The 24,846-nt window shown below is 45.1% G+C and overlaps 1 protein-coding gene across 1 annotated transcript; it reads right to left on the bottom strand.

The window, feature by feature from the left end:
• Positions 1–5: 5 nt before the first annotated feature.
• SERPINE2 (serpin family E member 2) lies at positions 6–24,630 on the bottom strand (the record flags this gene model as incomplete). Its single annotated transcript, XM_080689845.1, has 8 exons — positions 6–43; positions 1,102–1,185; positions 3,676–3,762; positions 5,118–5,218; positions 7,562–7,760; positions 15,747–15,944; positions 21,176–21,403; positions 24,372–24,630. The coding sequence occupies 8 exons, from the start codon at positions 24,628–24,630 to the stop codon at positions 6–8; spliced, it is 1,194 nt and encodes a 397-aa protein (XP_080545971.1).
• Positions 24,631–24,846: the final 216 nt, after the last annotated feature.

Genomic DNA, 24,846 nt, shown 5'->3' with positions numbered 1-24,846 from the left:
ACTCTTCAGGGCTTGTTTATCTGGCCCATGAATAAGATAGCACCTAGAGGATTAAAAGGAAACACGTCATGACTCTAAAAAAATAGTCTTTCTGGTAAGATGAAAAGTATTATTTTTTAAGGGAAATGAAGGAGCTATCTTTGACCCAATGCACAGTTGTGCTATTTGACAGAACTTTATGAAGGGCAGACAGGGCCCATATCTTCACTATCCAATATGGGCACCAACAGACACAAACGGTGACTGGCTGCTTAAAATGCACTTGGCATGACTAAGAAATTAAAATTTTAATTATATCTTCTTTTAATTTAAATTTTATCTTAGTTAAATAAATTTATTTTTATTTAAAATTTACTTTACTAGAATAAATTTACTTTAATCGAAAGTTAATAAAGTTAAGTAGCCACATATGACTAGAAGCTCTAATATTGGTCTATTCAGTTCTGAACATAGTAATTAGGACATTAGAGATACAAGGAGATAAAAAAAAAAGAAAGTATCTTGTATTATTGATTAGAATAATAGCTAATGCTAAAATGTATCAGGATCTACTCTGTAACAATATGTACCCACCATCCCTACAAAGATAATCTTATATTTCATAACTACTTTAGTAGGAAGAAACTACTGTTATCCTTACAGATGGCGCTAAGGGCCAGAGCCATGTTTGAATCCATGACTTGTGGGACTAAGATCTACTGAGTTAACAATTTTCAGGTCATAAAAACAGAATGGGCTTTCAAACACTGAAGACATGCAGGTTCTTGAAAAATATAACTCATGCATTCATAAAAATATAGAAAAATCAAGAGATATAAAGGTATCTTAAAGGGATGCTGAGTTCTAGATATGTTAACTACCACCACTTTCCCTAAACCTAAAACGCTCTGAGTATTTAAAAGATCTCATCACACTCTGCATACACAGCCTTGATCTTCCTGCGTCTTCAGTGCGTGTGGTCATATTATTCAAAGTTTTTGTTCTTGTGATGGGAGGAAAACAGATTCAGGGGAATGCTGGTGGGCAGGCAGGACTATGGCTGCAAGATACCTTTCTGACTTCTAACCAACAGTGAAGAATGGGATGAGGAGAATGACTTACCTGTAGGATTATGTCGGATGAAAAAGAGAAAAGGTCTGTCTACGATAAACCAGGGAGGCGATGACCTTGCAATGAGAATCGCAGCTGTGGGAAGAGAAGGACCCATGTTAGATGCCAGCCCGAAGCCAGCAAGGTGGCAAGCTGGGGGGCCCAGACACCGGCATTGGAGGACGCTCAGAATTCCCGCTTCACAGGCTGCCGTGTTCTAATGGCCTCAATGGTCACCATTTATTGAGTATCTAACCTGAGCCCAGCCCTTTACACTTACTGTCTCATTTATTCTATAAAAATGCCATCATCGCTAATAAATGCACTTAGTCCTCGTAGAGTTTTTATGAGGATCAAGTGACATAAAACATATTATAGCCTTTAGAACCGTGACTGCCATTAAATGATCACCCAATGCATATTCACAGCTATTATCAGCTAGTTTTTTTATTCATGCCATCTGCCATGCTGATGAAGCCCCTGGTCCCTTTTAACCTAGCCAGATCTTCTGTGCATCAGGGCCCAGCTCAGCTCTCAGCTGCTCTGCCTGGGCCGCCTCCTTCGGCACACCATCCCGGCTTCCTCTGCATTGGCGACATGGACCGCTCGTCTAGACCGACCACTTTAGGAGGTAGAGGCATCTATCTGACTCAGGCAGCAAGCCTGCTCAGGCTTGTGGCTTTTAGACCTGCTTAAGCTACCATGCTTACCAACGGTGGCTCCCATCTAACAAGCCCGCGACGAGGCTACAAGGAGGCTCAGTGTGCGTCTTGAGCTGCAGTGCTTCTGTCCCTTTCCTCAAACCCCTGGAAGGGACTGATGACTTTGGTGTGATGTTACAAAGGTTTACCCGCAGTTATCCTGGGGCAAACCACTCCACCCAGGGCTGTCAAAAGTGAGTAGCCAGCAGGTGTTATGGGCTGAACTGTGTCCTCCCCAAACCCAGCGCCTGAAGCCCCACTCCCTAATGTAATGGTATGTGGAGAAGGACTCCTGAGGGGGCTATTAAGGACAAATGAGCACTGAAGGGTGAGACCTTAATCTAACAAGAATGCTGTTCTTTTTAGAAGGTGGTGAGACACTGGGGATGTGTGTGTAGGGAGAAGCCCACATGAGCACAGGACAAGGAGAAAGAACTCGGGAGAAGCCAGACCTACAGACATCCTGAGCTTGGACATCCAGCCTCTGCATCCACGAGAAAGTGGATCTCCACTGTTCAAGTCCCGTCTGTGGCATTTGGAACAGCAGCCAGACCTGACTAAGACAGGGTGGTGACACGCAGCCCCTGGGTTTGGCACTCTGCGGTGGCCTTGAAATTCTCAATACATTTTCAGTAAGAGGCTCATATGTTCATTTTGCACAGGGGAGCCCCACACATTTTTTAGTTATCTCGGTTATTAGTTGGCAAAACTGGTTGACAATTTGGAGAAATTTAAGTGTCACTTATAATCACCTGGAAAAGGCACAGGTCATATAAAAAACTCTGAACCTCTTCTTCTAGGCCTTTTATTTTACTTTATTTGTTTTGTGGTACTGGGGATCGAATCCAGGGGCCTTCTACCTCTGAGATAGAGCCCAGCTCTATTTTATGTTTGTTTAATTTTGAAACAGTCCTGCTCAGTTGCTCAGGCTGGCTTCGAATCTGCAATCCTTGGGTCCCAGCCTCAAGTAATGGGATTACAGGCATGCGGCACTGTGCCTGGCTTAGGTCTTCATCTTAAATGTCATTTTAGAGGAATCTGAAAATAATTATTCCAACAAGCCAATTGCACGTATTATGAGTATAAATGGTACCGGCTGGAGTATGGGTAGAAATATTTGATCCAGCTGCAAGTCTAGCTTAGCTATTGGCTTTATGAGCTCACAGCCTCTTCTTCCAACCTCACATGGAAAGTTAGGGGCAGGGGATGAACTAACTCAAGACGGTTCTGTTTTTGCCACTGAGGCCAGAGCAGATGTGGATACTCTGATTATCGAGGAAGGCTGCACAGCAATCCTACTGCAACTGGACAGATGGATGCTCATCGATGCGCTCAGCCCTGGAGAGACCCAACTGGCTATTTTCCTTTAAGGACTTGCTGTTATTGTATGCTTTGATCTGACGATTGGCTTTTTCTTCCCATAAGAAGCCAGAGCACATTATTCTCCTGAGAGGAGGGGTCAGCAAATTACTGTCTGCAGGCCAAGTCCACAGGGCAAAGCCTGTGTCTATAAGTGGAGTTTTATTGGGACGGGGCCATACCCATTCACTTGCACAGTCTGGGGCTGCTTTCATGCTGTAATGATAGTCTTGAGAAGTTGTCCTGGAGACAGTGTGGCCCGTGGAGCTGAAATGCATAATGTATACTGTCTGGCTCTTTGCAGGACTATGCTGACTCCTGCCCTAGAGGGATTTCTTTTACTCACTAAAATGATTTTCTTTCATGAAACAGTTGGTCTGTCCGTACTGACTGCTGTCTCCTGAGGGTCAACCCCCAGTGCCCGGCGGGAAGCAGGGCTGCGCCGACGCTCGCCGGGCTGATGAATAAACCTGCTCACGTCTGCGTCCCTAACTGGCACCAGCCCTCCGCGTGGCCCGGCACCTACTTGTTGCTGCTGAAGCTTTCGTTCCGTCCTCGCTGACTTCAATCTTTGCTTTTTGCAAGATGTGAGCAACGTGAAGGTTTTCTGACCCTGTTTCCAGAAAATAAAACCAAATCAGCAGTTGAGCCACCTCAATGCCAAGGCAAATTCCAGTTCTTAAAAGGTGTCCAGATAAGTGACCCCCAACGGTCCCTGAGACTGGAGGCCGCAGGTGAATGTCACTGGTGGTGAGATGCCGCCTCTGCTAAGTGAACTGTGACGCACACTTTCAGGAGAGGCCCAGGCCCCAAATGTTTTAGTGCCTCTGAGCAACTCAACACAATTACTAGGGCTTTTATTCAGAGCTTAGAAAAAGAAAGCCCGGTTTTCCAGAAGCAAGACAATACTATTTTTTTCAGAATGTGAGAACCAAATAAGATTTCGGATGGCACTGACAGATGGGGAAACTGTGGTCCAGAGTGTCTCACCAGGGGAGTCACACTGCCCCCCAACAGGTGCTCAGGTGTTCACCCGCATGCAACAGGGGTTGGCAGCAAACTGATTTCTTACCAGGCAAGGGGAAAAATACAAACTGGAGTACTGAAAATGTTCAAGCCATGGCTTTTATTTGGAAGGAGGTTTCTGTGTTCTAAATTTGGAAGGCAAAGAACTGACCATTGAAACATAACTCTAGGAAAAGTTACAAAGACTGGCAAACAAAAGGGCTCGATACCAGGGATGGCCTTGTTAACTCTGGCCAAGAGAAGCGCTAATTATACTCATCTGAATTTATGTTATTCTGATTAGGCAATAAAATGGCGCAATACATATATGGATGTAGTGCATGCCTACCGTGGCTCAGTGGAAGTAAGCAAAGTTATTTGAGAGATCAAACATTTTAATTTTTTTTCAAACTCAAAGAAAAATTCTGCATTTGAAAACAAAGAGAAACTATTACCTTGTTTTGGTGAAAAGGGTGCTGGGGATTGAACCCAGGGGCATTCTACCTCTGAGCTACATACCTCTACCCTATTTTATTTTATTTTATTTTGAAAAGGATCTCACAAAGCTTCTGAAAGCACCTTTAATTTGCTGAGGCAGGCCTTGAACAACTGTGATCTTCCAGTCTCAGCCCTTCAAGTACTGGGATTATAGGCTTGCACCACCATTCATGCTCGGTCTAATATCTAATTAGAAGTCAAGTTTCCAGGTAACAGAGGCAGTAGTGAAATGCTTCTTCAGCTGTATAGTCACTGGGGCTTTGTGCAAAATGTACACGTGAAATGTAGGATGAATGACATACGCTGATTTGAGTAATGATGGTCAGTAGCATCATTTGGTGATTATATATTTAAACATGGACAGTTTTAGGGCAGCACACATCTAATCCGGGATTCTTTCTCTTTAAACAAATCAGACTCAGTTCATAATATTTTTTTTAAGAATAGGCTTTAAATTGTACATACTTGTTATTTTTGCAAAATTCGCCTTTGATGGATCAAACATCTCAGTAATACCAAGAGCTTTCAGTGGCTCCTTCAAGTCTGTTTGCGCCACGGCTGTGAACCTACATGAAAACAGAAAATAGAGGCGGGTGAATCACAAGACTATACGTGATACAATGTTTATAAGTGGATTTTTTTTTAAAGATTTGAAGATCAGTCTGAATTGTGACTTAACTTTTTTTTTTTTTCTGGTACTAGGGATTGAACCCAGGGCCATTCTACCTCCAAGCTACATCCCCAGCCCTATTTTTTACTCTTTATTTGGAAATAGGTCTCACTAAGTTGCAGAGGGCCTCAGTAAGTGGCCGAGGCTGGCTGCAAACCTGTGATCCTCTTGTCTCAGTCTCTCAAGTACTGGGATGACGACTTCAACACCAGGTAAGTAGAAACGAACTCCTGTCTCACTCGGCTGGCTAATAGCTTTGATTCTTCAATTGCTGAGTTATCAGACTGACAAGTGTTAGAAGGCCTCCTAAGATTCTGAGCAGTATGGCTGTTCTCACCCTCAAGTACAACAGGCGTCCTGTGTCCACACTTCGGAAGACCTGCAAAAGCCCTTCTCTCATACTCGAGTATAGGAGCACAGAGTAACCAAGTTTCTGATACTCCAGAATATTTACAGTTCTTGCCCATATCCAACTTAAGAGGTACCATCTTGGTTGCCATAGGAACCATTGTCTTTTTAGATTTGGACACGGTCAAAAGAGCTATCGTCCTGACAGTGCACACTGCGATTCTGAAAGTATTTTACCGTCAAACTGAAGTAGGAGTCTTCTGGGTATTTGTGGCCAACCTGGCTTGGGGCCACATACATGTAAATGTCAGCTATTGAGCCTAACAGGAGAGGATGTTTTTCAAGATTGGAGCTCACCTGCAACTTACCTGTTCTTTACCTACTGAGAGTCACAGTGCTGCCATGTGCTTCACTTATAACCAGTACTTACCTACAGGCTAATTTTACAAACAAGGCACACTTACAAATATACATAGATGTGCGTATGTGTAAGCATATGTATATGTACATTTATACACACATATATGTATACACACATATGTGTATATGTGTGGGAGATCTAATACTTGTAAGTGTATCACTGATTACTTAACTCCATGACTCTCGATCATAAGCTGCTAGCCTGTCCGCCTCCACGGAGGCCTGGGTTCTTAGATGCTCTGAAGAAGGGCGGTGCTGAACAATTCATAGGAAGGTGACAGCATTCATGGCCTGCTTCACAGTTCTGGACAAAGCATTATTTGACCTCTGAGAAATCAGGATTTTCATAGAACTTGGGATGACTTTTCCCTTGGTCTCAAGTTCTAACTAACAGCTCAGAATCCATCCCTATATTGCTCTTAGGGTATGATAGAAAAATAAGGGGGCAAGATAATAACAGAACACCTTTAAATGCTAATGTTAGAATTCCGCCTACGTGCTTCCCACATATTGATTTATCACTTGGCATCTGGGCCGTGGTCATCAGCAACTTCTAAGTCAAGCTGAAGAAATAACTGAAGTGAAGATCCTTATCAAAATACACAGACCTCCCTTAAGCCAGCAAGTACCAAGTTTTCAATTCTGTGGCTATTTCAATGAAATTGACACAGGTGCATTAAAACAGGCCAGAAACCATAACCTAGAGCTCATCGATTATAATTTTTATAATATATATTATATATAGACACACATTTTCTCAAATGCTCTAATAATTTACCTATTGCTTTTCTCAAAATAATAGATCTTTAAATAATTTCAAAAGTCACCATAAGTGGTCTATTGTCCGCTCAATTTCAGTGTTTTATTATTATTATTTTTTGTACTGGATATTGAACCCAGGGGTGTTCTACCTCTGAGATATACATCCAGCCCCATTTTTTTTTCCAATTTTGAAACAAGGTCTTACTAAGCTGCTGAGAGCCTCATTAAGTTGTTGAGGCTGGCCTCAAACCTGAGGTCTTCCCTGTCTCAGCCTCCCAAGTAACTGGGACTATGGGTGTGTGTCTCTACGCCTGACTCGATTAAAGTGTTTATAGATATCCCATATCTGGGATAGTGGGACTTAATGGGTTAAACTTTACTGTATCTTTACCCATGCTACATGAGGATATGCATGCACTTTTCAGTTTTTTGAACAGAATGATACATGTTAAGAATTGTCACGGAGATGTGTAAAGATCAAGGCTGCGATCTCTCTCTCATTATCTTTATCCTACCATATAATTATCCTACCACCTAGTGGGTTTGAAAGAAAGCTTCTGGAAAAGCTCAGCCTCACATTTCTGACATGCAATTTTTGCAAAACAGAATGGGCTTCCTAATGCGCTGTATTGTAGCCTCTGTTGGGATCCAACACGACAGCTACTAATTGAACGCCACGTGGTTTTCCTTGAGGCCAGGGGCCACTTACTTGGGCAGGACCACCTGCACTCTCTTGGGCACCATGCTGCTCATCCAGCTGCTGATGGTCTTGGTGCTGATGTGAGGGGTGATGGCCGACAGGGGGGTGGAGCTCTCGGTTGGCAGGGCGATCAGCATGCTGATGCTCTCTCCGTGGTAAGGCAGTTCAATGAAGTTGTACCACAAGTCATTGGGGGTGCTGGTAGACCCTAGAGAAATCAGAGGCAGGCTCAGCATCTCCTCGAGCACTTCTATAAGGGCATGTAGGGTAAGTAAGTGTTCTTGCTGGTGCCTGGAGTGGGGAGTTCTGGAGGGAAGAGCAATCCAGTTTCCTCTTCTCTTCCTCCCTCTTCTAGAAACAGCTCCCTCAGGACAAAGGTAAGGACAACAATTCCTTCCTTCCTTGCCTGGTGCAGAATTCTCCTTCTGCGGTCTAGACAGAATGCCTTTGGGCATCACTAACCTTACTTCAATTCTGTCGAGAGGGATTTAACTAGATCGTACTGTACAGAATACAGTACTTGGCAAGAAGCTGACCTTTATGTGAGTGAAAGAATGAATTCAAGCTGCCTCAGAACCACTTTTTCATTTATTTTTTTACACATAAGTCATATTGTATATATTTAAGATATATGACATGTTATTATGAGATACATAAAGGTATCAAAATAATTACTATAGTGAAACAAATTAATATAGCCATCATCTCACACAGATATTCCCTTTGCGGGGAGTGTTGTTATTTATTTTTGTGATAAGAACAACTAAAATCTGATTTAGCAGGAATCTCATAACAATATAATTTTATTACCTATAGTGGTAGATATAACCGGCCTTATTTTTACAGGAGAAGGCTACAATTTAAAAAGTACTTGTGTTTCTCTTTCACTAACCTAACTCCCTTTTCAATCTGTACCTACTTCAAGATAAAGTTTATGGATATTTTATGGTATTCGTGTCTCTTAGTGAAACCTTAAGAATGGTTTAGGCTGGGTGTGGTGGTGCACACATGTAAACCCAGTACTTAGTTGGCTGAGACAAGAGGATTATAGGTTTGAGGACAGCCTCAGCAACACAGCGACATTCTCGGTGTCCTAGCAAGACCCCATTTCAAAACAAACAAAAAAAAAACAACAACTGAGAGTATAGAGCTCAGAAGTAGAATTCCCCTGGTTCAATCCCCAGCACCTCCAAACACACACACACACACACACACACACACACACACACACACACACACACAGAAAAAGGTTTTAGACAGCATATCTCAGATTGTTATCTAGAGCACATTCTACCCAAAAGATAGATACTCTGTAGACATTAGGTACTCCACAATTACATATTCTAGTCAGTTTATGAAGCATGGACACTCAATCTTCTTGCAGATTCATAATCTATGCCTGTGCTTTCAAGGCTCTAAGACATTCTAAAGTCAAGAAAAGAGTTTAACTCTAGTTATACCCACATTTCCCAGAAAAATCTGATTTTAGGAGTATTTTATTCCATAAACAATATTCAGAATATTTTCAAGTGATATGGTTTGAATGTGTCCCCTAAATTCATGTTAGAAACTTAATGCCCCAGTTCCCCTGTAGGTGGCGTTTGGAGGTGTAGGTCTTAGATGAGCGCTTATGAGTGGGTTCCCATGATGGCTATGGTGGCTTTACAAGAAGAGAAAGAGAGACCTAAGCAGGCATGTCTGCTCTGTCTCACCACTGACGCCCTTCTCAGATGCTGAGCAGCTGACAGCACCACGCTGTTGGGTTTTCCAGCTTTCAGAATGTTGAGCCAGATAAACTTCTCTTCTTTATAAATTACCCAGTCTCAGGTATCTTGTTATGATAACAGAAAACAGTAAGCAGCAACTGAGTGATCCCTGATTAGGGTGGATGAAAACAGCCACAAAGGGGGCCAGCTAGCGGCCCAGCTCACGACAAGGGGCTCAGAAAGGCCTTACTCCTCCTTAACCGCACACACCCCAGAGGACACTCTTCCCACAGAGCATGCCTGGGAATCCCAAGGAATCTTAAACCAGACACAAAATAAAAAGGATTACAGAAATGAACTAGATGGAACGCGAGCATTTCTAGGTTTGTGGTGGCTTTCTGAAATGATTCGTTGAGCATTCCCAACTGTTTACGGACTCTGTGGCCTTGGTGAGGTTAACTGAACCCCTCTGGGTCTCCTCGTGAACAGAATGGAGCTATTGAGATTAAAGTGTGAGGTGATTAAACAAGAAAAAATTGTGTAAGGCCTGGCCCAGGGTTTGCGCCCATGAATGCTGGTGCCCTTCTCCTCCTACACACTCCTAAGGAGAAAAGAGAAAGCGAGATTCACTCGTGGGCTCCCCTGGACTGTCCTTTGGAGGATGACCTTTGCTCTCACTGCATTTGCAGTGGGTAACTTCAACAAGCCAGTTGTCCAGGAACACGGGGTTGGGAGGAAGAAGACAGAGGGAGAGAGGAAGAGAAAGACAGTGAGGGAGAGAAAGAGGCGAGCTCTGTGACAGAATCAACACGTTGAGCCATAACAGAGGCTGCAACACCGATGCTATTAGAACATCTGATGCTCTGGGATGTCAGTCGTCTCTCCTGAGGGAAGAAGATACCGGCACCTGCAGAGCTACCCGATCTCTCCTGGCTGCACACGCTGCAGAAGGCTGCAAGATGGTTTAGGAACCGGCGCCCACCTTGGCTCAGGACTGGCATCCACTCTTACTCTAGTGGCTTCTGCCTTGGGGCCACCCATGAGTCAGGACTCTTAATCTTTACTTTTAGCCTGAGCAATAAAATGGTCTCGGTGGAAACTGAAAAATCAATGGAAAAGTGAGAAAAAAAAAAAACCCTTCCTAATGAGCCCTTCAATCCTTGAAGAAAACATTAAGTTCCTACTCTGTGGGAGCTAATTTTTAGAAACCGTGAAGTTTGGCAAGCAGTTAATAAATTATTGCTCTAGGGCATAAACTTAGGACCTGGAGGCATTTGTTGCTTCTAGAAAGATTTGCTGTTCTGTTAAGAAGGACGGAGCTTATGAATGAACAGTGAAAGGCAAGGAGGTGGCACGTCTGGTCACTGGATAGCCCGACCATGACAGGACACGCCATTGCTGATTAGTAACACTGACAACCACTAGCCACTTAGCATGCAGTCCCTCACATCTGTGTTACATCTGCATCTGACCAGCGTCGGCCAGGTGCCTCCACCCGTACCAGGCTTAGCTTTTTTTGAGGAGCTGAGAGATTAACCACACTCCTCCTTTCACCTGGTCTCTACGGTACGGCTTTCCCAGCACCCTTTTATAGAGAACCAGTGCTAAGGTAAATAGGATTCAAAGCCACAGCACGCTAGCTCTGAGATTCTGGAAAGCTCCAAACTTTTATTTTCCTGTCTCCAAACTTTTATTTATGTTTCCATCGGCCTTCTCACTGCTGTGACCCAAAATACCTGATGATCACAACTCAGAGGAAGGAATAATTATTAGCTCATAGTTCTGGAGGTTTTAGTCCATGTTAGGCCAGGTCATGTCTGCGGAGCTCATGGATAGCGGTGAAAAGCAAAAAGAGCAAGAGGAGGAATGAGGGGCAAATAGATAGTCCCTATGGCCACACCCGAGCTGCCTAAATTACCACCCAATAAATCCAAATTATGAGCCCACTGGTGGATTTATCCACTGATGAGATTAGGACCCTCATGATTCCATTATTGCACCTGTGAACATTGGCGCATGGTCAATATACAAGCCTTTCCGGGGATATTCTATACTCAAGCCCTGTCATAACAATTTATGTGTGAAATGCTATGATAATAGCACCTACCTTACATGAAAATTGACTTAGACATTTGAGTGCTCAGCACAGTGTGGGACATAGAAAAAAACACCCACCTATCAATGTAAGAAACTTTGTAAAATAGCTTCTTAAATGTTAGGTCACTAACCAATCTTTTAATGAGAAGTAATAAATGAGCGGTCAAATGTTAAATATGTGAAGACAATCTGAGAATTTCCCAGAAGGGGTACTCTTGGGATGATTCAATTTTCCTGGAGAGCCCTCTACCATACTTTAAGTTCTACAAGGGAGGAGACAGCTAAGCTCATGGAAATGTTAAGAATTCTTCTTCATATATAAAATCAAAGAGAATATTTTAAATATTTAGCATTAGGAAAGCTTTATAAATGAAAGTCCCTCTAATAACCTCCTACTATCAGTAACTTTATGGATTTTCTTTGCTCTTAAGAAACTGTTCAGACAGCACTTTGGTAGAATTGAAATACATTTTCAAACAACAGCAAATAGATTTGCTACACGTAGTTGTCTATATTCTAGACTGAAATCTAAGGGGAGTTTGGGAAGGAAAGCTGAGGGGGCAGGAGGTGTGCAGAGGTAGCTGGGTGAAAACAGGAGGCGGCTGCTGCTTAAAGATGATTAACGGGAGAACCAGATGTACCCTGGGTCGAGGACACTAGAACTTAACAGATAACCAAGTAGAGAAGTAACATGGGTGGGTCAGGATGCACTGGAAACTCAGAGAAGAAGGGAGGCTGGAAATTTAAGTCCAGTTATTCTTTGTGGTCTTCTTTGGAATGAAGTCCCTAATATCCAAATTGATAAGCATATGGAAAACAGAATCATAACAACTTTGACTCAACAATTCCTCCTTCAACAAGTTAGCTGGTAACTGATCAAGTATCTAAAAATGTACATATGAGAACATTCATTATAAGCCGGGTGTGGGGATGCATGCTTGTAATCCCAGTGTTTGGGAGGCTGAGTCAGGAAGGATAAAGGTTCGAAGACAGCCTCAGCAACTAAGTGAGACCCCATTTTCAAATAAAAAAATAAAATAGGGCTGGGGTATAGCTCAAAGGTAGAATGCTCCTGGGTTCAGTCCTCTCCCCACCCCAACAAAAAACAATAACAACAAAAACATACTCATTGTAATGCTGTTTATTGTGGTGGGGAAAGTAAGCGGACATCAGGATGACATTATGGTAAGTTTACACCAATGAAATACTACGTAGCTGATAATTAGCAAATCCTCCTGAGTTGACAAAAGCTTCTCATCATGTACTCTCTAGTGAATGAAGCAGATTATGAAATAGCACATCTATAGAAAAGGTCTCCAACGATGTACACAGCGCTCAGTAGGGAGATTTATCCTAGGAAATAGGACTACAGGGAAACTTTTCCTCCTGCTTTATGTACTGCTTTGTTTGATTTTGCAGTGAGCATGAAATATACTTCAAACTAAAAAAAAATTTTTAAAGTCTTCATTTTTTAATAGAAAATTATCTGTCTTTGATGTATTTAAACTTTATGGGCTCTAAGTCAGAAAGGATTTCTCCTCCTCTTATTTTCCACTCTCTCTGCTACAGGCTGCCAAGTGAATCTGATGGCATCTTGGAAAAAGTTAAAAGATAGATAAACTGAATTGTAATGTTTTAGCAAAGTGACCAAGAACAGATCTGTCTCTGAGGTCCAGGAAATGCCCGACACATGCTGTAGGCCATGGGTAGCTGGGGGTGGCACGAGCATCTCAGCAAACTCCTCTCGGGCAGCCCAGCGCTAGACAGGGAGGTGGGGGAGGACTCAAGAGTGGAAACCACTTTCAGGTAAAAGGAGGCATTTATTATGCTCAGCTGCTTACGATAATACCTTTCCATGGGGCTTTTAAGCACATATTATCTTTCTGTGTATGTATATACGGTACTAGAGATTGAGCCCAGGGGAATTCGACCCCTGATCTACACCCCTGGCTCTTCTTCTTTTTTTTTTTTAATCATTATTTTGAAACAGGGTCTAAGTTGCTGAGGCTGGCTGTGAACCTGCACTCCTCCTGTCTCAGCCTCCCAAGTACTGGGATAATAAGTGTGCACCAACAAACCTGGCTTCATATTATTTTTAAGAAGTATTTATTGGCTGAAGATTTTGGCAATTTTCCCCCTAGAAGCTTAACAGGGGATGGGGAAGCAAGGGGAAGGTGACTGACAATGGCGCCCCCACGAGCCACAGCTTAAGCTCAGCCCTCAGGTAGCCGGGGGCACGGTCAGCTGTTTGAAGTCGATGTGTCCTGGACACGCAAAGCATTGGGGACCCATGTGTCCAGGTGTACATTGGCCACATAAAGCCTAACTTATAGAGGAGGAAAAAGACTGCACCAGATCGAGTATGTTTCAGTAAAGAGAGATTTAGAAAATCTGTGTCGTGGGAATGGTGGCCAACATTGGGGACATTTTTCCCTTCCTGTAAAACTGATGAATGCTCACATTAACAGAAATTTCAATTTCAAATAAAAAAAATTATTTGAAATCCTTCTGCTGTGAACATCCTCTAAGACACAGGTATGCAGATGTAGGAATATACTAAGCCTATTTTACATAAATTTAACCAGCATCTGCTGTTTCAAAACATGTTTTCTAAAATCAAACATGTATTGTCTAATTTTTCTATGCGGGTAAATTTATTTTTATTTTTTATTTTTTGTAGTACTAGGGATGAAACCCAGGGGCATTCTACCTCCAAGATACACCTCAGCCCTATTTTTTTTTTATTCTTTATTTTGAAACAGGGTCTCACTGAGTTGCAAAGGGCATCACTAAGCAGTAGCTGAGGCTGTCCTCGAACCACGATCCTCCTGTTTCAGCCTCCCAAATGCTGGGATTACAAGCGTGCGCCACCATGCCCAGCTTCATGCAGGTAAATTTAAATCAAATTATCATATGTCTTATACCATATACTCATTCCTTGGTTTCCATAAAGGATTGGTTTCAGGATTCCTAAAGATCCCCCAGATCTACAGATGCTCAAATCCCTTGTCTAAAAAGATAAAAGTATTTGAATATAACCTACTATATTCTCCTGAATAATTTAAATCATCTCTAGTTTACTTACAATGTTTAATACAATAAAAATGCAATATAAATAGTTTGGTTGTGATACCATATGTATTGTTCAAGGAACAATGAAAAGTAAAAAAGACTGTATGTGCATTTTTTTTTTTTTTTTTTTTTTTGGTACTATGGATGGACTCCAGGGACATTCTACCTCGGAGCTACACCCTCAACCCTATTTTTTTTTTTTAATATTATGTTACTGAGGGTCTTGATAAGTTTGAGGCTGTCTTCGAACCTACAAGCCCCCTGTCTCAGCCTCCCAGGTACTGGAATCACAGGTGTGAGCCACCGTGCCTGAACAGGCAATTTTTATAAATATTTTTAATCTCAGGTTGGTTGAATCTGAAGAGACAGAACCACAGATATAAAAAGCGGCCAGAGTTTTGTGTCTGGCTTCTGTTTGTTTGCTGGGGTGCAACTTTCTTTGGAGAGTAATTTCCCTGGAGTGACAGTGTTGGACAGGGGGAAACCCTTCAGACCAAGGGGCCCTACTGACACCCATGTTCAAGGGGCTTGCCTCCTTCACATCAGAGCCACAACTGGGTTTTGTTTTATTTTATTTTGTGATACTGGGGATGGAACACAGGGGCATTCGACCTCTGAGCTGCACCCCAGCTCTATTTTTTATCTTGAAACAGGGTCTCACTAAGTAGCTGAGGCTGTCATGACCCCTCCCAAAAGCTGGGATTTACAAGCATGCTGGGTTTTAAAAGAGATTTATAATGAGAAAGAAATTTAATTTTTACATTCCTTTTTTTGTGGTACTGAGGATGGAACCCAGAGGCATTCCACCTCCAGGATACATCCCAGCCTTTTTTTTTTTTTTTTTGAAGCAGAGTCTGGCTAGGTTGATGAGAGTCTCACAACATGCTGAGGCTGTCCTCGAACCTGCGACCTCCTGTCTCAGCCTCCCACATACTGAGATTACTGGCATGTGCCACCACGCTCGACTTTATATTTCTTTTTAATTTGGCAATGTAAGATTGGCAATGATGAGTTGCTAATGCTTACATATGTTTAATTGCTCATTTATGTTTATTTTATGAATTATACTTTTGTCTTTTAAGTTTTCAACCAAAAAAGCCTATGTATGTTATATACACATACATATACCCATAACCTTTGTGCATAATACAAAGACTTAATCTTGTGCTATTTAAACATTCTGCCTCCCCGGATCCCAGCCTGCCCCTCATTTCTTCTTCTTTTTTTAAATAAAAGTGAGATGTGCCCCGAGTTAGAGCATGCCAGAGCCTTTCAGCCACCAGCGCCTTCTAGATCAGGCCCGGCCTGCGTGAACTTACCGCACGGAAACACAGAGAGCTGGGCCAGCATGGGCACTTGGTAGGACTTCCCATCAGCCGCCACGAACGTCCGCTTCTTCGTGTTCTCAGGCTGAAACCGCGATTTCCACAAACCCTTGAAATACACCGCGTTGACAAGGACCAGTCTGGTGAGCGTGCTGTCAATGAGATCCGGGGACAGCAGATTGTCGATCATGCCTGGGAAGTCGAAAAACCAACAAGAAAAAGAGTTTAGAACGGGCACAGCCAGTCTGAGGACAAACGGCAGCTGCTGATTAGGCAGAATGAGAGATCAAGGGATCTTTAAAGGATTTTAAAAGAAACTTGTGAAAACATCCTTTTACAACCGCTAATTTCTTTTCTCATTCACATTTAAAATTTTCAAGAAACACTGAAAACAAGCTAGAAATCGGACACTGGAAAAGACAGTAGAGAGGCCAGTCAGAAATAAACACTGCAGTCTATGAGCTGTTATCAAGGGAAATCTCTTAAGATTTCAGAACTGTTGATGATTTGTTTGGAATCCCTGGTTGTCACACGGCCTCACAACTAGGGTAGAAAGAGCTGAAACTGGACATTGGTATTTAGATTTTCGGGTCAGGCATCCAGCTAGGTCCTGATATCACAGAGATAAAAAGAATCAAGGTGGGCCTAGAGACCTCCTAACTAAAAAAAAGTGCTGGGCATGGTGATGCACGCTTGTGATCCCAGCATTCGAAAGGCTGAGATTGGAGGATGGTGGTTCACAGACAGCCTCAGCTACTTAGAGGCCCTTTGCAACTCAGTGAGACCCTGTTTCCAAAACAATAACAAAAAGACTAAAATATAGGGCTGGGGGTGTAGCTTGGAGGTACAATGCCCCTGGGTACCATCCTCAGTATGGCAAAAAAATAGTAATAATAGTAATAATAATAATGATGATGAAGAAAAAGGAGGAGGAGGAGGAAGAGGAGGAGGAGGAGGAGGAGGAGGAGGAGGAGGAGGAGGAGGAGAAAAGTGCTTTTGGAGGGAGGTCAGAATGGCCCACTTTATTTGCATCAGGAGTGAAGGCAACTTCTCAAAGGTGTTTACAAGGTCCTTCTGAAGGGGGATCTGTGGTTGAAGTTTGGGGTTTTCCTTCTCTTCTTCTCTTCTTCTCTCCCTCCCTTTCTTCTCTCTTTTTTATATTGGTGACTAACCCAGGGGTTTGCATGTGCTAGGCAAGTGTGCTGCCACTAGGCAAGCTCTCAGCTCTTTTTGAGACAGAGCCTTGCTGAGTTGCTGAGGCTGGCCTCGGACTAGCGAGTCTCCTGCCTCCACTTCTCAAGTAGCTGGGATTACAGGCATGCACAGTCATGGTTTTCCACTGAGGGTTCTTTTACTTGGCCTTTTCAGATAAAGCTATGTGAGCGTGCTTATATACAAAGCTGCGTGCTTATATACAAAGCTACTATAAGTTGACTGCATTTTTTAGCCCAATAAAGCAGTGCATGCCATATATGCGAGATACAATACTTCAAAAGGTGATAATAAAATAAATAGCTTCTGCAGAATCCAGAGGTCTAATCAGCAGAAAGAGCATTAAGCCTTCCTAAATACAGATCAGAAAGCTCCTGGTGTACAATGAACAAAAGCAGCCGTGATGAATCAACACAGGTTCCCTGCCCCGCCCTGTGCGGACAGTGCTCACTGCTCGCTGCTTCCACAAGGGGGCACCCACGCCGCCCCAGCCGGCCCTGGAGGGAAACTGCTGTCAACAGCCATGGTTCAGTTCGGTACAGAGCTGGCCTTTGCAGATTATCAGTACATAATAATAATAATAATAATAATAATAATAATAATAATAATAATAATGCTGCAACCTCCAATTTATATTTTTAGGACAAACACACAATAAGGAGGTATGGAGAAATAACGAGAAAAATGAAGGTTTATGAAGGTTTTTCCTTTATGGAAATCGTTTAGTGACAGGGAGGCACGGGAGACCTGCCACCAGCGACTGCCGGGAATGCACATCTATCACCCATCCATCCTCGGATCCCGCCCTACCCCGCATGTGCCAGGAACACTCTTAAATAAGGAGACAAAAGTGAGCCCTGCCTCAAAGAGCTGTGGGTTAGACAGGGTGGAGGCTGACACAGCGACCTGGGAAAACACCTCCGAGCCGGGCGTGGGGGCGCAATCTCAGAATCCCAGCATTCGGGAGGCAGAGATGGGAGGATCGCGGTTCAGGGACGGCCTCAGCCACTTAGGCCTGGGAGAGAGGGGGTCCTCAAGGAAGTGTTACTTGAGCTAATAGCTATAAAAACAGCTCACACTTTTTTTTTTTTTAAACTTGGGTTTGAACCCAATAGAATGCCTGGGGAGCATTCTATACTCCCAGGCCTTTTTATTTTTATTTTGCAATAGGGTCTCACTGTGTTGCTGAGGCTGGCCTAGAATCTGTGATCCTCTATCTCAGCCTCCCAAGTACTGGGATTACAGCCATGCGCCATCATGCCAGGCTTCAACACTGGCCAGAAACTCAAGTTTTTCTTTTTCTTTTCTATCTTTGTGTTCCTGAAAATTGAAGCCAGGGACATTCCGCCATTTAGCTACATCCCCCAGCTGTTTTCAATCTTTTTTTTTTTTTTAATTTTGAAACACTGTCTCGCTAAGTTGCTGAGGCTGGCCTCTAACCTGCTCCTCCTGTCTCAGCCTTCTAAGAAGTGGGGTTGGGGAGCATGCCGCCGTGCCCGGCCTCACGTCTGAAGCACTTCCTAGGCGTTAGGCTTCTGCTAAACGTTTCATATGCACTATTCACATCCTCACAACGGCCTTCGTGTCATTATAATTCATCTCATAACTATCACCACGACACCTCCGTTTTCTAGATGAAGATGCTGAGGTACAGGGGATTTGGAAACTGGCCCAAAGTTCCCCAGCTGGTAAGTGCTTGGCGGCATGGAGCTCCAAACTCAGAACCCCTGTGCTTCAGTGATACAGCGCTCACGGAGGTGCAGCCATGATGCGGGGAAGCAGAAGAAAGCCTCCGGGTGCGGACGCTTGTCCGGGGAGTGTGGCGGGAGACGGGGTGGGGGGCGAGGGGCTCCGTGGCTGGCACATGGGTGTCTGTAGACGCTGAGGCTGCACAGCCAGTGCCTTCGGGCCTGGCTCTCCCTCTCTGCGGGGAAGCGACCACCATCTCTACGGGGTGAACTCTACAAGATCTTCCAGGCCCAGACTGTATGAAGGTTCGTGGGAGCATTTTTTTTTTTTTTTTGGTGGTACTGGGGTTCCTGGAAGCCCTTCTACCTCTGGGCTACACTCCCAGACTTATTTTTATTTGGAAACAGGGTCTCTTAAGCCAGCGCGGCTGGCTTCAAACCTGCGCGATCCTCCTGTCTCAGCCTCCCAAGCGCGGGGATTACAAGCGTGCGCCACCACACCCAGCTTGGTGGGAGCATTTTTGATTTAGTGCCAGAGGCCATAAAGGCTACGTGCCCTACAGTGTTCAAAGTGTCCCAGGTGGTGGGAAACTGCCCTTGCTTCTTGCACGACTCTCTAGTGCCTGCCCCACATGTCTGCTACTGATAGGCTTGCTTATAATTATCTAGCCCCAGGACCTTACCCGCTCCACCATGCAAACACACATGTACACACACACATATAGAGATTTGTACCTTTAATGTACACTACATCTGTCAGGAATGAGACTATTGTGCAAATCAGATCAAACAGAGCCTGTAACTCTGTTTTGCTTGGAAATTTGCCAGGAGTTTTGCCACAGAATAGAAGGAGCGGCATCAGCGATGGGAACGCGGCTCGGGGCTTCTGTGTCATCAGTGGGCTGAACCTGTCTTGGTCTGCTCTTGTAGCTGCCAGTTCACCATTATTCTAAGAGCCTGGTATTTCATTATGTATTCAAGTGTAGCCGTGCCCAAGGGCTTAGCTAGGAACTACATATATAAATTGCTTTTCTTTCCTTTTCCCCTGTGTTAGGGTTTGGCATTGTATTCACTTTTTAAAAAATGTGCGTATGTGTGCCTCGGGTGTGGGAGCCATGAATTTCATTTTAGGGCAATAAAGAGAGTATTACGAACATTTGTTTAAAGGAAGGTGCGGGCTCTGATAGGGTTGCAAAGCACGGCTCGAGGCTCCCTGCTTTCCCCTCCCTGCCAGGTGCCTTGACAACCTGATGCCACGTTAATGGATTTCACGCTGCCACTTCCCAAGTAAGAGAGCCCAGGCGGTGCGGTGACATTACAGTCGCGCAGCCGGACTCAGGACCAGCGAGCAGACCTGAGTGCACCTGCCGCCGGTGGGCTCCCGGGGCCCAGGGACGCCACTGGCCATTCCCGCTGCCGGCCTCCTGCCCCATTCGTGGCTGCAGGAAGGGAGGCTGGACTGCACAGCCATTGAGAAGGGATGCTATGGATGGGCCCAAACCAGTCTAGGTCTCCTCCATTTTCCCGGATCATTCTTCTTCCAACATGTGGCTGGTTCCTTCTGCGTCCTCACAGCCCCGCTGTATGAGCAGGGTGATGGGGTGGCGGAGGCGGACTGGAGGCTGCTAGCTCCTCCCCCGAGATTCTGACTCGGTTTGTCGGGGTCCAGGGATTAGTCATCTAATCTTACATCCAGGTAACTGTGATGCACGCGCGCCCGGAGCTACACTTGGAGAAACCCGGCTCCCCCCAGTTTTATCTTTTGGCTTCTCCCTGTTCAGCCTCTTGGCTTCCACTCCTACTACTTTAACTCTCTGATCAATGAATTCAGGCTCTCTGTATTTGCTGCACTAACATTCCTTTATCTCTCCGGACGGCTCCTCCCGATGCTTCCTTCCACGGCTCCTCCCGATGCTTCCTTCCGCAGAGACCTGCAGTTTGCAAATCAACAGGTTTAAAACACTGACGGCGGCGGACATCTCCTCCGTTTTAATGAAAGAGGAGACGTTGTGAGATGTGGGAAGCGGATGAGGGGAGGGGTTGGTAAGAGGCTTAATCACAGGCCAGACATCACCCACCACGAAGGGCGCCGGGGCTGGGGAAGAAGAAACTGAGCCTGGGAGGGGAGGAGAGAAACCAAAGGAAGAGAAGGAAGTTCTAGGGGAGCGCCGGGCGCAAAAAAAGGATTAGCAAGAAAAACTTCAAAACAGGAGCCGATGGACAGACAAGGACCCTGGAGACCTTGCCCATAGGGAGATGGGCAGGGAGAGAGGTGGCGGGGCTGAGCTCAGCTCTGCGGCCTCAGCTACTGGGAGAAACCCTGGCGGGGCGCAGTGAGCAGCGGCAGCCTGGGAGGGGAAGGAGGAGGCAGACTGAGTTCCAGAGCCTGCGAGGAAGACAGATGGGTCAGTCTGCCGCTGGCAGGAAGGGCTGCGCCCTCGCAGACACAGCTCAGAGCCTTGGAGTCTAGTCACCCCGGCATTCACGAGGCGCACCCTCATGCAGGGCACTGCGGCCACTCACCCCGGGTCTCGTTTTTAACCCACGCGTTGATGGACTCGCAGGCGGAGACGGGGTCCTCAAAGTTGGCGTTCTGCACTTCACACTGAAACACATCTTTGTTCCTCGTCACAAAGGGCACTTCCATCTTGAAGCCATTCTTGACGAACACGGCGTTCGCCACTGTCACAATGTCCTTATTCTTCTTGGAGACAATGGCCTTGTTGATCTTCTTTAGCACTTTACCGACTCCTGCCGGAGAAATCAGAAAACGGGAATATTTATGTAAGAACTAGATAAAGACCTTAAAAAAAATAAAACCTTTGTATGATGGCAAATAAGGACAGTAATAGAGCCAGGCATGGTGGTGCATCCCAGTACTTGGGAGGCTGAGGCCGGAGGATCGCGGGTTCACAGCCAGCCTCAGCTACTTAGTGAGGTCTTCTGCAACTTAGAGAAACCCTGTTTCAAAATAAAGAATAAAAAATAGGGCTGGGTATGTAGCTCAGAGGTAGAATAATCTTATGTTCCATCCCCTGTACTGTGCGCGCGCGCGCGCACACACACACACACACACACACACACACACACGAATAGTATAAGTGCTGGGCATGGTGGTGCACGCCTGTCATCCCAGTACTTAGGAAGCTGAGACAGGAGGATTACAGATTCGAGGCCAACCTCGGCAACTTAGCGAGACTCAACAACTTAGTGAGCCCCTGTTTCAAAATAAACACTAAAAAGTGTGTAACTCAGAAGTAGAACACCTCTAGGTTTAGTCCCCTGTATGGGAAAAACAAGTAAGGAAAAAGTAGGAGTAGCAAGAGACCACATACTCTTTTGTCAGTGGCCCATTTCTTAAGAAAAGACATGGAGTTAAAATAAATTATGAGCCGGGCGTGGTGGCGCACGTATGTAATCCCCGCGCTTGGGAGGCGGAGACAGGGGGATCGCGCAGGTTCGAAGCCAGCCTCACTGGCTTAAGAGACCCTGTTTCCAATTAAAATATAAAAGTGGGTCTGGGAATGTAGTCCAGAGGTAGAAGGATTTCCAGGAACCCCAGTACCACCAAAAAATAAAATAAATAAATAAATAAATAAATAAATAAAAATAAAATAAATTATGAACATTCTTCAAAGTCACTGTACTTCCGCGTCAAAGCAGCTGCGTTTGCCGGGCATGGTGGCGCATGCTTGTAATCTCCCCGCTTGGGAGGTGGAGACAGGAGGATCGCGCTGGTTCAGAGCCAGCCTTGCTGGCTTATGAGACCCTGTTTCCAAATAAAAAATATATAAAATAGGTCTGGGAGTGTAGCCTGGTGGTAGAAGGGCTTCCAGGAACCCCAGTACCACAAAAAAGAAAAGAAAAAAGAAAGAAAGAAAAAAAGCAGCTGCGTTCAGGTGCCCTCGACACCTTCCCAGGGCAGAACCCACTGTCCTGGTAGCCGTCTGGGCACCAGGTCAACATGAACGCTGGTGCGCTCCTCGGCTCTGCAGCCGTGGGGGCATCGACACATCCTTGTTCATTCTCTCTCTTGTCTAACAACCATAAGCACTACTTCCTTTCCTGCCAGAGATTTAACAATGTGATTTCTTTTTCCTATTGGGGCGGGGGGAGGGAGTGAATAAAATCAGCATTCAGAAGACTGTTAAAAATTGCCATGTGCCGCCAACCAGAACAATGTGATTTTTACTTGATATCAAGCTCAAAAAGTAAAGAAATTAATTTTATGGCAACATAAGCTTTATTTTACACGAGCCATTCATACATGCTCCATTTAGTTTTAAAGCATGAAGAAGAGGAAAAATAAGTGGTAAGGACGAAATGTGTTTCTACAGAGAGCTTGAAGTACAGAGCCTTCTAATGGCTTGGGTCTTTTCACAGTGACACTGTCCTAAGACATCCTGCTGGAGTCACCTTGACTGTCTTTGAAGGGCTGATAGTCACTGAATACACAGGTTTTCCTGAGCTTTCAATAAACACAGGGAAGGCTTTCCCATGCCCACAAAAGGGCTTTTAAAAAATTTTTGGCACTGGGAATGGAACCTAGGGACATTCTACCTCTGAACTACACCCCTAGCCTCTTTGCTATTTATTTATTTATTTATTTATTTATTTATTTATTTATTTATTTTGAGACAGGATCTCACAAAGTTGCTGAGGGTCTAAATTGCTAAGGCTGGCTTTGAACCTATGATCCTTCTATCTCTGCCTCCCAGGAACTGGGATTACAAGTCTGCACCAGCATCCCCAACCACAGGGGGCTTTAAATGTGACTTCTCATACCCCTCCACCCCATCCTCTGAAGCAGTTCCTTGTTCCAAGTAAGAGAACAACAAGGGCAGGGAGACACTTCCAAGGCCAGGTGGTAGCACCGTGTGCGTAGGCCCCGCGCTCTGCACACCGCAGAGCAGGATCACGTAGACTGTCCTCCACTGTCCCAAGTATACCTGCCCCCTTCATTAGCGGTTGCACTGGTAGTGTGAGTCCTCAGAGGCCATTCTGAGGACCAGTACATCTGCACGCTGAAGGCATGCTCTACATGGGACAGCTAGGGATTCCGGAGGACAAGAGGGTAGGGTGGCCCGGGTGGTCAACAGGCTGGTATCATGAAATACCTCAGAAATAATGACTAAAAATTAATGTGGCTCATGAAATACCTCAGAAATAATGACTAAAAATTAATGTGGCTCTGCATTAAACAAACAAACAAACAAACAAAACAAAACCCCAGGGGTTGCTATTTTGGAATTGTACACTGAGAGAGCCTGGATCACCCTAGGAAAAAGCCATGAATTTCAGCCGTGATTCACCATGAGTTGCTGAATTTCCAGGCGGGGGGCAGAACAGTGTGTTCTAAGAACCCGCCCGTTCCTTGTTTCCAACAGGTGAGCAAATGGCAAGCTCGCACGGGAGTTTCATGCGTGACAACAGGAGCAGGGGCCTGGGACTTGGGCGGGGTGGGCCTGCAGGAGGCCGGATTGAGAACACAGGCCCAGGGGACAGAACCAGCGTGGGACACCGCCAAGTGCGGAGACAGGGTGCTTCCACTTCATGGAGAAGCAGACCAGGGCACTGAGGGCCCCATGGCTGGCACGAAGCCCCCGGCTCCTCCAAACCTCTCCCCTCCTCACCAAGAGGTTGCCCCTACCCCTGGCGCACCAGTATGACCTTTCCCAGCCCCTTGCTCCCGAGCGGTTGGGGGGGGGGGCACACCCACCGTTCACACCATATCTCATCGCCGTGGTGAGCTGCTTCTTGGTCTTGCCATCGGCCCCCAGCTGCAGCATACCCAGGACCGACGCGATCCCATGTGGGGAGATGATGATGTTGTCATGAGGCCGCGACTTGATGATCTGATTGAAGACCTGGATGCCAGTGTCCGAGCCCAGCTCCTCGAGGGACAGAGGGTTGAACTGGGAGCACACAGAGGGCAAAGTCACTGTGCTCAAGAGCAGGAAGGGAAAATGCCAAATCATGGTTCCTTCCAGCAAGGACAGCCTGAAAAATCAGATTAAAAAAAAAGTTACATTATACTTAAATGAATGAGAAGGGAGGGCTTCTTTGCACTCACCCAAGTATGGTTGACTGTACTCAGCGTACTCAAACGCCATGCTAATAATCGAAGGAAGAACCTCATAGATTAAGTCAGTCTTCAATTCACTGGGCTTAGGCAAGTGGGGAGGGAGAGACAG

This window comes from Muscardinus avellanarius, assembly GCF_963383645.1.
Source record: "Muscardinus avellanarius genome assembly, chromosome: 2".
In the NCBI taxonomy this organism is placed as follows: Eukaryota; Metazoa; Chordata; class Mammalia; order Rodentia; family Gliridae; genus Muscardinus; species Muscardinus avellanarius.
Note: the sequence above shows the minus strand (reverse complement) of the source record. Positions and strands in the feature narration are given on the sequence as shown.